The sequence below is a fragment of the Mirounga angustirostris genome, unplaced genomic scaffold (assembly GCF_029215605.1).
Source record: "Mirounga angustirostris isolate CCGP_5_RB_7025 unplaced genomic scaffold, mMirAng1.0.hap1 SCAF_7, whole genome shotgun sequence".
NCBI lineage: Eukaryota > Metazoa > Chordata > Mammalia > Carnivora > Phocidae > Mirounga > Mirounga angustirostris.
Window position 1 is genome coordinate 126,607,430 of NW_026991715.1, and position 13,335 is coordinate 126,620,764.

The 13,335-nt window shown below is 38.4% G+C and overlaps 1 protein-coding gene across 1 annotated transcript in view; it reads right to left on the reverse strand.

Moving 5' to 3' along the window:
- The window catches only part of SPEF2 (sperm flagellar 2), a 167,447-nt gene that overhangs the window by 90,785 nt on the left and 63,327 nt on the right, over positions 1-13,335 (reverse strand). The window contains 5 exon segments of the mRNA XM_054504500.2: positions 3,892-4,148; positions 5,483-5,586; positions 8,825-8,886; positions 10,236-10,311; positions 11,981-12,135. Of these exon segments, the coding sequence (XP_054360475.1) occupies positions 3,892-4,148; positions 5,483-5,586; positions 8,825-8,886; positions 10,236-10,311; positions 11,981-12,135 (654 nt within the window).

A 13,335-nucleotide genomic window follows, 5' to 3' on the forward strand; every position in this document is an offset into this window, starting at 1 on the left:
TCTCTCTACCTCTCTTCCTTCTTGGCCTGGTTAACCTCTTCCCATGCTGGGCACACCTAACTCTATTATAATAATAGCACACAACTAACTATATTATAATAATCAGCTTACTTTTGCTTCTTACACTACAACTTGTAGATAGGGATTTGCCTTTCATTTGTGTATTATCAGTTCCTGGCAAATTATAAATCTTAGATAAATGTTTACTAGTGGCACCATTTTAGCTCCCTTCACTCTAGACCAGGGCTATCCAATAGAACTTTCTGAGATGATGGCAACATTCTACACCAGGGCTGTATGATACGGTAGCTACTAGCCATGTGTGAACATAAAACGTGGCCTGTGTGACCGAGGAGCTGAATTTTTAGTTTATTAATTTTAATTGGTTTAAAAAGCATGTGTGGCTGGTGGCTGCCATGTTGGGCACACAATTCTATACTGCAACCTCTTGGTTCCTTAGCTACAATTTCCACTAAATTCTTTGAAGAGAGAATCCATTTCTTCTTTATTGCTCTATATGCAGTGCATAGCACAATGTCTGGCACACTGCAAGCATGCTATAAATAACAAATGAATATATGAATGAACAAAATATTATAGAAGGGTAGAGTCTTATCTAAAATAGTTTAAATGGGGTCTTGCTTAACATGAGGAGAGTAAATTGGCAAAATGATATTTCAAAGGCCATTCAATGGGCTTTATGGGCCTCTTAATATTCTAAGAAAGAAAAATCTTTTTTTAAGAAAAATCTTAAGATGTGAAAGAATAACACTCTTTCTTCATTTAAAATACTTTAGTATGAAAACTGCAGATTGATTTTCAAAGTTGTGGCTATATTTAGCATGCTCACTTCTGATCAAAATAAGTAAGAACTACAAAATTAATGATTTCATCCTAGTTTTCATGGTTTAGGTAGCCCCAATCCAACAGCTGGCTCAGTTCACTTCAGACCAAGAAATATGCAATGTTAGAAACATATGGTAAAAAGAAAAATCACATTGTGCTTTAATACTAATTTCTGAGGGTGGATAAATAAGATTAAGTGTATATGTGCATAAAATCTGACAAAGGAGAAGTTCACCCTGTAGTAGTGGAGAAAGGGAATTTTTAAGCCTAATTATAAGTCAAAGGTCAAGAATTAAGAAATTAAACAATTTAGATGTTAACATCAGCTTTGACAAATCTGCCAGAATCACTTGTCACGTAATTTCGATAGGGAATTGAAAGAACTCAAGGTGGATTGAGCTGGACTTCTTGAAAAATTGTTGCCAATTGATTTCCTCCTGTTTCTGAAACATACAACAGTAAGCTTCCTCCGAGCCCGGAGAGGGTAGGCAAACCTTCTGAGGCCCTTGTAGGGTTATAATCAGCTTCCAGGAACCCTCTTCTCCACAGGTCTCTGTGTGCCCTTTGTAACAACTTGACATATCCCTTTTCAAGTCAGATTGATCTTGAGTTCGGGGTCCGGTTCTATCACCAGTGGGCCATGGACTGGCAGTGTTCTCAGCCAATTCTCAGCTATGTCCTGAACAGGAAGGGCAAGTTGGCTAGAGAAGCAGAATCATCACTGCACTCAGCATGGCTCCTACTCCCTTGTATGGCTAGAAGTAAGTTCTCTCTTTTAAGATCTGGTAGACAGCATCCAGTTTACACTACTGGGCTCACCAGCTAAAGTAGTATCTAATGGTTTTGTCATTTCATTTAAGTAAACAGTAGACCTCAAAATTACAGAAACTCAAAATAAGGATGAGTGTGACTTTGGACAAGTCAGGTGTTCATGCTTTGAATTCCCATCTATAAATAAAAGCGCTGAAATAGATGATTCCCTAGGTCTCTCCTAGCTCTGAATTCATTGTATTAGTAACAACAGCAGTAATAAAAGAATGATAAGGATTGCCATTTGTTAAAGACTGATTTTTTAAAAAGGTAAAATCAAAACTCTCAAACAAAGGCAAAATGGCATTATTTAACTCTCCAGTTAATGAGGGACTAGTAAAATGTTACAACCAGTTCAAATGAGAACCTGAGTAACAGTCATATCTACAGTCAGGAATGCTAGAATAGATGTTAATAGTTGAAAAACTGGTCATTCTGTATAGAGCAATCTAATACTTGAAATCTCTTCAAAAGTTTAGAAATTAATATATATTGATTAAAAATTCATCTGCTTGTCTATGCACAAGAATCATTTGAATTGCCATTAGTTTCTTACAATTTACTGTTATAGTAAAGGTCAGAGCCAATGAAAGGCACAGACTTCTATAGATGCAGATAGTCCAAAGTGTCAAAAAGACTATACTCAACATTCTACTGAAAGGATATCTAATAATCTCTTGTTCATTTCAAAGTCTTCTATAATTCTTCCTGATGTATTTGCTATCCTGTGCCAGATTCTATCCTAAGTGTTTTACATTAATCTCATTTAATATCTGGTGATATTGTGATATAATAAGAAATACATACTTGGTCTTTTTCTCTGGCTCCTGACAAAGAGCTTATAATTTCCTGAGTGATAGGTGTGAGGAGCATTTTTTCTTATTCATAATAAGCCCCTTTCACCTTATCTGAGTTAATGCTAGTGGGATGACTCTTGGAAGATGAGACCTGGTTGCCAGAGGAACCAACCATGTGATTAGAAGGCTGGAACTTTCAGCCTTGACCCCAGACTTCTTGGGAGGGGTGAGGGGCTGAGGGCTGAGTTAATCACCAGTGGCCAATGATTTAATCAATCATGCTTTTTAGAACCTCCATAAAAGCTCTAAACCAAGGGCTTTAGAGAACTTCTGGGATGGTGAACACATCCATATGCCAGGAGGGTAGTGTAACCCAAACTCTACGGGGACCAAAGCTCCTAAGCTTGAGACTCTTCCAGACCCTAGCACTGTATTTTTCTTCATCTGGCTGTTCATTTGAATCCTTTAGGATAGCCTTTATAACAAACCAGTGATAGTAAGTGTTCTTTCTATGAGTTCTATGAGACATTATAGAAAATTCAAACCTGAGGAAGGGTCATGGAAACCCCCAATTTGTAGCCAAGTCAGACAGAAATGTGGGTAATGTAGGAATCTACTACTTGAAACTGGCATCTAAAGTTGGGGGCAGTCTTGTGGGGCTGAGCCCTTAACCTATGGAGTCTGCCCTAACTCCCAGTAGTTAGTGCCAGAACTGAATTAAATTGTAGAACACCCAGTTGGTCCCTCCCAAGAACTGGAGAATTGGGTGGGGTAGGAAACACACACATTTGCTGTCAGAAGTGTTATGAGTAAAGAAAGTTCTACTTTAATACCTATAACAATACAATTATAGATTGTGAAACTCAAGTTTCTCATAAGTATTTAATTTGAGGAATAAAGTAATACTTTCATTTCAATGGCAAAAAGTAATTAAATAAACCATGAGTGTTGGAAGGACTATTCAACTCCACCACGTGAGGACTTCAGTCAACTGATACTTGTTCCTCTGACTTCACACACAATCTCAGGGAAGGATGTTATCAGATCCCTGCTTGCAGAAGAGATGTGATTTATGACCTTCATAATGGTGACCCACCACAATGTACTAGACAGCCCCAAGAAGCTCCTCCATGCATGCAAATCTCAAAAAGGGTGCCCCTGTGCCAGGGGAGCTGCCAAGTTGAGGGAAGGGTTCAGTGAGATGCATGCAGTCAGCATAGAATTCTCTGCTAGTTCTCTGCAGTGCTGAACACCAACAGTTAAAGCAAGAGGCAAATGTGCTCTGCTAGATAATTCTTTGGAAATCTGAAATGGATTCCTTATTACCACTTCTAATTGTAAATGGGAGTATTCACTGATTCCGTCAAAGAAGGAATGAACAAAGAGCTTTGAATTATAAAAAAGAATATCAAAACAAAGGGAAAAGTGTCCAGCTTACTCATTGTGTCATTCATGCGATCCAGCAAGGAATTATCAGAAATATCTAATAACATGACAAAATCAAATGCAGAAGGCAGAGGAGGCACTTCTTTGGAGGTTGTAGGATCAATAGCCAACGTGGATATTTGTGCTCTCTTTTCCTCCAGTTCTAGAACCTCTCTGCTGCAGCCTGTGAGAGCTTCCTCCAAAAGCTTTGCTTGGTTTAACGTCATTGGAAAACCATCCAAGACCCATCCTTGATCCACAGGTATCTCACTAAGTTGAAAATGGACACACCATGAACATTTTGATAAATACAAGTACTTTGGAAGCAACAATACAATGAATCTTGCCTTTACCTTTCCTTTAACTCCACAGTAAGCTCCTTCCACACAAATGTTATTACTCTACAGCTAAAATTAGGCCTATTAATGTACCACAATCACTCCTTTGCTTAAAATCTTTCTGTAGGTCCCTGCTGCCCTCCAAATCTATTCCAGAGGCCATAACATGGTATTTAAAACTAACTGGCCACAACTTACTTCCCTATAATATCTTGTCTTTCCCAGTCTTGAACTATTTACTTCAAACAAACTGATCTCCTCACTGTTAGGTGAGTATGTGTTGCATTTTCTAGCCTGTGTTCATAGGCAGTTCCTCCTTTGAACCATTTCTCATCTACACATCGTAGGATAACATACCTCACAGGGCGGTTATAAGGATAAACTGAAATGATTCATTTTAAAAACCCAGCACCAAGCTTAGCACACAGTAGATACTCACATTGCCAACCTGGAGAGTTCCTCTTATTCCCCCCAATCCAGCCTGGAGCCATAACTGCCTAATCTGAACTCCTCTGGCTCTCATTCACTTTGCTATAAAATTAATAATTATTGTAGTTCCTGAATGAGAAAAATTCAAATGAGTCTTCCTTATCTCAATTAGATTATAAGTTGCTGGAGCATTAGAAGCATTTCTTGGGGTTTTGCTTTCAGGGCAGCATCCTCCATAGAGAATAAGAGCTCCAAAATTATTATTTGAGGTCTTTAAATTGAAAAACAATATGAAAAGGGAAGAAACTTCAACTCGGCTCTTCTAAATCCCTAATTGTGTAAAATTGAGATTCTGATTTTTCGATTAAAAGTTATGACTTAATTTCTTTCTGTTAGAACTCATATTAAACAATAGAATCTCCTTCTCGCCTGTGTAACCTCTCCTTTCTCATTGCCTTCCTATCCAGCACTGACCAGCCTTTGGATTCCTCCTCCTGAAACATAAAACAAGGAAGGGCACTGGACTGTGACCACACAGTTAGGATGTCTCTGCTCTATAACGTGTCCCTTGGCTTTTCCAAGAATCTAACTTTTCCCTGAATTCCCCGCAGGGAATAGAACCTGACCTATACTCACATCTGCATGAGTGAAGTCAAGGCTGGTAAAGTGGGGGAAGTGAAATATACGAATGTATATCACGAAACATATCTTCATCTTGCTGTATGTTTTCTTATGTAGACAAGTAGTATTTATTAGACATTAAAAAAACATTTCTATATAATTCTTTATATACTTCTATCTGATAAAGAATATATTAGTAGATTAAAAAATACATACTTAATAGCATTTACCAAGATGTTAACTAGCAACATGTCAGAAATACTCTTTCCTTTCTTCAGCAACTTTTCTGATTTTGCACCAAGCCGAGCACGCACAGTCAGCTGTGAAAATAAACAATGAATGGTAGAGTGCAGCTAATTTAAAAGTCAGAATCTGATACCTGGGGGGGAAAAATTAAATGGGCATGTTCTCTGGTAAAGACACTGATCATCTGACGCAATTCTGGAGGCAGCCAAGCATTTAGGGGAAATCTGTATGCAGATTTTGAGGCTCCTCTGTTGTGGCTCTCTCCTTTCCAAGATCTTCCTCTCAATTTTCAGCTGCTCTGACATCCCCAACCTTCATTTCCTAATACTTTCAATCGAAGCTATTGAAGATTTCTGATTGAGTTCTAGTCACTCTCATGCTGCGCAGACATGATGTGTCTCTGGGATAACCTGTACGAGCATGGCTCTTGCCCAGCCAGGTAAGTTCCCTTCATTCAATGATCCAATTTCATACAATTTCTGCTGGTTGGTGCTGCTTGTCTGTCTGCTGCTTTGTTTTTTATGGTCTGCTTTTGGCCTTCAAATAATTCGCTTTTCTATCTTGTCCAGCATTTATGTTATCTGAAGAAAGGCTAGTCCAAGAAAGCTGCTCTATCAACAGGAAATTCCCTAGAGCTTATTCTTAAATCAGCCACCAGTGAGTATTTTGTAAATTAAATGATATTAGATCTCTACTCAAAACCCTGTAATGTTTCCTTGTTTACTTTAAATGTCCTAATCATGCCTATAGGGCTGACCTGATCTTTCTCCCTTCCTGCTCATCTCTCTAACCTCATGCCTTACTATTATCCCACCTTGCTGGCCAGGCATCTTCCTGCCTCATGGCTGCCATCCAGCTATTCTTACTGCCTGAAATGCTGCCCCAGATGTACTTGGCAGGTTCTCTCAATCTTCTTTCAATCTGGTTAAACCTCTCTTTCTCAAGGAGGACTACTCCATTTAATACAGTAACCTTCCCTCTTTCCCCACCTCCTTGGCCTTAGCCTGTGCTTCTTACCCCTTACTCCACTCTGCATTTTCTTTCCTCCTGGTTCATTACCATCTAATGGGTCATATAATTCATTTACTGTGTTTATGGTTTGTTATCTGTCTCTCTATATTTGAGTGTAAATTCCTTAAGGTCCAGCAATCCTGTCATTTCTGTTCACTGATATATTCCAAATAATTACAACAGTGCACACACACACAAAAAAAGTGTGCCCTTGAAGTGAATATGGAATTTGGAGGATTTGTAACTCAATAAAGACAAATATAAAAATACACTTAGTCTTTCTGTTAATTTATATTTCAAATATATGGAATAAAAATTATAAATTCCCCTTTATCACCATCTCTAAGCCCATTTCCCTCCCCATTGGCTATCATATTTATAGTTTGGTGTATATCCTTCCAAAACATTTTCTGTCTTTAAGTAGTTCTGAAATCTAAAATATTTGAAATCTAAAATTGTTTTCTAAGGGCACCTGCGTGGCTCAGTCAGTTAAGCATCCGACTCTTGATTTCAGCTCAGGTCATGATCTCAGGGTCGTAAGATTAAGCCCCGAGTTCAGGTCTCTGCTGGGCATGGAGCCTGCTTAAGATTCCCTCTCTCCCAACAGGAATGCTCTTACACTGTTGGTGGGAATGCAAATTGGTGCAGCCACTAGGAAAACAGTATGGAGGTTCCTCAAAAAGTTAAAAATAGAAATACCCTATGACCCAGCAATTACACTACTAGGTATTTATCCAAAGGATACAAACATAGTGATTCAAAGGGGCACATGCACCCCAATGTTAAGAGCAGCAATGTCCACAATAGCCAGGATATGGAAAGAAACCAGATGTCCATCAACAGATGAATGGATAAAGAAGAAGTGGTATAAAGAGGGTATTATGCTAAGTGAAATAAGTCAGCAAGAGAAAGACAAATACAACATGATTTCACTCATATGTGAAATTAAAGAAACAAAACAGATGAACATAGGGGAAAGGAAGGAAAAATAAAATAAGATGAGAACAGAGAGGGAGGCAAACCATAAAAGACTCTTAACTATAGGAAACAAACTGAGGGTTGCTGGAGGGGATTGGGTGAGGGGATGGGGTAACTGGATAATGGGCATTAAGGAGAGCACTTGATGGGACACCTGGGTGGCTCGGTTGGTTAAGCATCTGCCTTAGGCTCAGGTCATGATCCCAGGGTCCTGGGATCGAGTCCTGCATCAGGCTCCCTGCTCAGCGGGGAGCCTGCTTCTCCCTCTGCCTGCCACTCCCCCTCCTTATGTGCTCTCTCTCTCTCTGACAAATAAATAAATAAAATCTTTTTTTTTTTTTTAAATGAGGGCACTTGAAGTAATGAGCACTGGGTGCTGTATGCACCTGATGAATCACTAAATTCTACCTCTGAAACTAATAATACAGTATATGTTAATTAAATTGAATTTAAATAAAAAATTTTAAAAAAAGATGTTAGTAGAAAAAAAAATTCTCCTTCTCCTTCTCCCTCTGCCCCTGTCCCCCCTAAAAAATAAAAATTAAAAAAAAAAATAAAATTTTTTCCAAGGCGAAATGCATAATAAAAGTAATTAAATGTAATAAAAATAAAGCAAATAAAATCTCACTTGATTAATCTGGACATTCTATTTGATGACAAAAAGATATCTCCATATGCAGAAAAGCAATACTATATGAAGAAATGTTAGCTTCCATTAGAAGTAATAGTCAGTGAAATATAAATATTTCTTTCAGGGGTTACTACAAAATTCTGTAGAGTCACCACTAAGTCTAAGGAGAAATTCTGGAAAAAAAATTATTTAAAGGTAAAGAGAGTAGGAAAGGAAATAAAAGTAATAAATTAAGTGGTAAAGAAAAATACATAAATATAAACTTGACATAAGACTAAAATTTTAAAAAAGCACGTATATACCTTATATGAATAGCAATTTCCACCACTTTAGAGATAAAGAATTTAAAGAAAATTAAGTTCTGGCAAAACTGAATAGCAATTTCCACCACTTTAGAGATAAAGAATTTAAAGAAAATTAAGTAACTTAGATTTAGCTAATATTTTACCATCATATTTACTTTAAGTAGGCTCCAAGCCCAGCGTGGAGCCCAACGTGGGGCTTGAACTCATGACCCTGGGATCAAGACTTGGACATTTAACCGACTGAGCCACCCAGGTGCCCCAACATCACATTTACTTTAAAACAAAGAGAGGCACATTGCTGTTTCATTCCTTTTGAAGACATATCAAGAAACTATGAATCATGACCTATTTTAATATACTAGTAGCCAAAATCAGGTTAGTACTTACTTCAGAGAAACTATCACTTGATTTGACTTCTTCAACGTTTATAATTTTATTTGTATCGGTACCTATTAACAGAAAAAGTGGTAAAAACAAACTCCAGTATTTACCACTAAAACCATATTAATATTTGATCACCTATGGCTTTGGACAGATGGGTTATTGGGTCCAGCCATGCCTGAGATGCTCAGAGGAAGGATCACCACAGCACGGCTTCACCTTTCCTCCACCACATTAAAATCCAGCCATTATGTGGCTTGGCGTTTTCTACTTCCTTCATTCCATTATGGCTCACCGATAATAGTATCATTAGAAGTACTTAAATACAGTTTAGGTTTTCTTTTCAGAAAACTAGCCAAGTTTCTCAAGAAAATCTGTTGAAATGTTAATTCATTAATTTTTATTTTCCTAAATTATCAAGTTATAGGTAATAAACATGTGTAAAAGTAGAAAATTCTAGAAATCAGAAGGGTTGTTCATTAAAATCTTCAGAAAAAAGCAAGTTTTCAGAGTCCATTTATAATTAACTGGACTTCTGTAATAAAATATGTCATACAATACTTAAAACTGTTTAGAAGTCAATTAAAATTATCTTGTGTGAAACACATAACTAAAATAAGGGACAGATTATGCCCTTTTACAAGATGGAAAACTCAGCTGCTCTAGGAGACCCTCATGCTCACCACACTGTTCAGGGGTGATGGTGATAATGACGTTGGCACAGGGGGATCTGAACTTTATGCTAGAATATGAGGACACTATTAAATACGGCAAGCCTTCACTGGCATAGCTAGAAAAGACATTTAAGATTTAACATTGTTTTCCTTCACTGTTTCTAAAAAGCATCTGAAAGACTAGAACCCAGATCCCAAGTGAGATAACTTTTCATTAGCTTTGGAGGATTTGGTTCTATTTATGTGCCTTGCTCAAGGCTGGGAATAAACTTAACTTTATCTAGGGAACCACCCTTCAGGTGGGTGCAAGAGACCAGACCCTGCAGCCTCCCTCAACACAGTGAACAGCACAGCAGCACGCGGGGAGCCCCAACAGTACCACTCACCCACATCCGCACAGGCAAGAAGAAACAATAAAATACCGTCTCCCTGCAAAGCCAGGAAGAGGGAGGATTTCTCCTGACTGTTACCATAAGCACAACAAAACTGAGCAACTGCTTGAAGGAGTGTAGAAAGATTCCTTCTTAATATTCATCTCTTATCCCTAGCCGTAGACAAAGGTTAGGGACTTCTGTGTTTATCTTGCTCTCTCTGTTAAATGGCCAGGTAGACAACTATGTAAAACTCCCCCTTCTTTCCCTGAAAGCAAGTTTGTGCTCACATACACCTGTACTAACTATTTATCTGTCCGCCTATCTAATGTAATGTAAATAATGGGTGATTTGTTTTGACATCTCACTTACTAAGTATAGTTTTATCTTCTGTTTCTGGCAATGCTTCCTCTGAAGCTGGATAAGGTGAAGACACATTCTGCAGATCCTTTGGGGAGAAAACACACACACACACACACATACAGGAATTGTAACATTGTTATATTTCAATAATATTTAACATTTTATTTCTACAAGTAAGGTTTACACTATCTTATCAATAACGTTGGTATTAAGAAGAACTGAATGATTTCTGAAAACAAGTAAAATTTGATGACTATTCTTACAGAAATAGTAACCTATGGTGTACTCTGTCTTTCAAATGACCTTTAATTCTATGTAAAATACAGCAACTGCTATTTTTAAAATACAGTGAAACCTGAGAAAGAGGTAGATTTTATGGAAAACCATTTTAGAAAGAACAATCCTGGAGGTGTCAGTCATAGCCATAAGGGAATAAAGAAAAAACATGTACATGATCTATCATCCAATTGATTGAAATACAGAATGAGAGGCAGTCCACACTTCTCCCAGTTATTCTTTTTTTTTAAGATTTTATTTACTTATTGGACAAGGAGAGAGAAAGGGAGAGCCCACACAAGCAGGGGGAACAGCAGAGGGAGAGGGAGAAGCAGACTCTCCACTGAACAGGGAGCCCCATGTGGGGCTCGATCCCAGGACCCTGGGATCATGACCTGAGCCGAAGGAAGATGCTTAACCAACTGAGCGACTGAGCCACCCAGGTGCCCCTTCTCCCAGTTATTTTCATAATTTGTAGTTAAATGGTATTTATCTTGCAGCCCATGCAAATCATCTGGATTAGATTCTCTGCTAATTTATTCAATTGCAGAGACAACATAAAGCAGGAGAAAGAATGCTGGATTTAGAATCTGGGTTTCCACTCAAAACACTCATCAACAAGCCTTCTGACCCCGAGCAAACCAATTCATACTGAGGACCTCTACTGTCTCCGTTTTAAAATGGTGCTGGACCGCATCATGATTCTCAAGGTGGGGCCACATTTTCATATTTTCTGCCTTAGGATCTTCATGCAATAATGTAGCAAGATGCAATATTGATGGGAATGTGACACAGGTAAACCACAAGGAAGACCTCTCCCTTCTCCACCACCCCTCTCCTCGCAGATCACATTCAGCCATCCAACTGTTTTTTTATATGGTCCCTGGGCATCCCTCTGCGGAATAGCACTGTGAGCCAGGGGACCAAGCTTGGCATCCCCCTCTGCCCCTTCTCTGCTCTGCTCCAGCATCTGCCTCAGCCACTGTCCAAAGCCGGCACTGGTCTTTAACTATGCAACGGATACTCTGCCATTGGCCACTGCCAGGGTCTCAGTGATGAAATATCACTCCAGGAGCTAATGACTTGGTGAAGTCCCCCCTCCAACACTCATACCCCACCCTCCTCCAATCCCTTGCAATTCAGCCCCTTCACCCCCTTACCAGTCCTACCAGCCTGTGGCTCTTTCTTTAGGAGACTGTCTCCAGCTGATGGTAACTGGGCACGAAGTGGGCCAACCACCCTGGATGACCCACCAGGCAAACTAGGGGACGGCAGGGAGGAATTTTCTTTCTTGTTATTATAAATACACACATAGTAACCTTGATTTTGCCTCTTGGTCCACAAAATCTAAAATATTTTCTCTCTGGGCCTTTACAGAAAATGTTGCTAACCTCTGGTCTAGAAGATCTCTTAGATTCTATCCAGCTTCAAATTTCTAGACTATGAGGAGCAGAAAAGAAAACTAAAGTCACACTTGCCTGGATTTCTTTGCTCTTCTCTTGCAGAACTGGTGGAGTCTTTTCTTCAGCTTCTTTCTCAATTGGTAGAGCCTCACTGATTTTTTCATTGTCATGAAATGCTTTGATAGCTTCTTGGACAAGAGTGTCAATAGAAAGTATCTGAATAGGAAAGTCTAAAGTGCAAAAGACAATTTTATTAATATCTTTTCATTTAGGAAATTGACATAATTATCCTTCTGTGCTGGCTTCATCCAATAACACTGTCTCTAGGGCCTTCTACAACTGTCTTTTGGATCAAGCCACTTATTTTTTTTTTATTGTAGTAAAATTCACATAACATAAATCTAACCATTTTAACCATTGTAAATAATACACCTCAGTGGTATTTACGTGATTCATGTTGTCCAACCATCAGCACTATCTTGTTCCAAAAAATTTTCATCACCAAAAGAGAAAACCCTGTACCCACTAAGCATTCACTCCTTATCTCTCTATCCCTGTCCCTATAACCACTAAGTTGTCTTCTGTTTCTATGGATTTGCCTATTCTGGACATTTCATATAAATGGAATCATACAATATGTGGCTTTTCGTGTCTCATTTCTTTCATTCAGCATTGTGTTTTCAAGGTTCATCCACGTTGCAGCTCAGATCAGTACCTCACTCCTTTTTTATGGCTGAGTAATATTTCATTATATAGATTAATACCACTTTTATTATCCATTCATCAGATGACAGGCATTTAGATTTTGTCCCCACATTTTGGCTACTATTAATAGTGCTGCTATGAATATTCCTGCACAAGATTTCTTTTGAACACCTGTTTTCACTCCTTTGAGGGTATATATCCCCTAATGGAATTGTTGGGGCCATCTTTGTTTAATTTACTGAGGAACCACCAAACTGCTTTCCATAGTGGTGACACCATTTTACATTCCCACCAGCAACATATGTATGAGGGTTCCAACCAACACTTCCTCACCAACACTTGTTATTTTCCTTTTTTTTATTTATACTTATCCTAGTGGGTGTGGAGTGGTACCTCATTGTGCCTTTGTCAAGCTGCTTTTCAAGGAGGTCCTTTTAACATCTCAATAATGATCTACCCTTGTCTGTCTTGGAATAGTTTAAAATGGACTAGTCTCTACAAATTGTGTTTTCCAGTGAAAACAGTAAAAAATAAGTATAACTGAATAAAAACTAATTAAACAGATGGAAACCTGGGCTTCTAAGTGAATGAGCTTCAAAAGAAAAAGCCAAAGGTTCATAAAAAGACAGAACTCAATGGATGTGAAGAATTAATACGTTCATAATTTTAAGTGGATTTCTTTTGTATTTGTTATAAATTATTAATTTCCCCCTTCATTGGTAGGT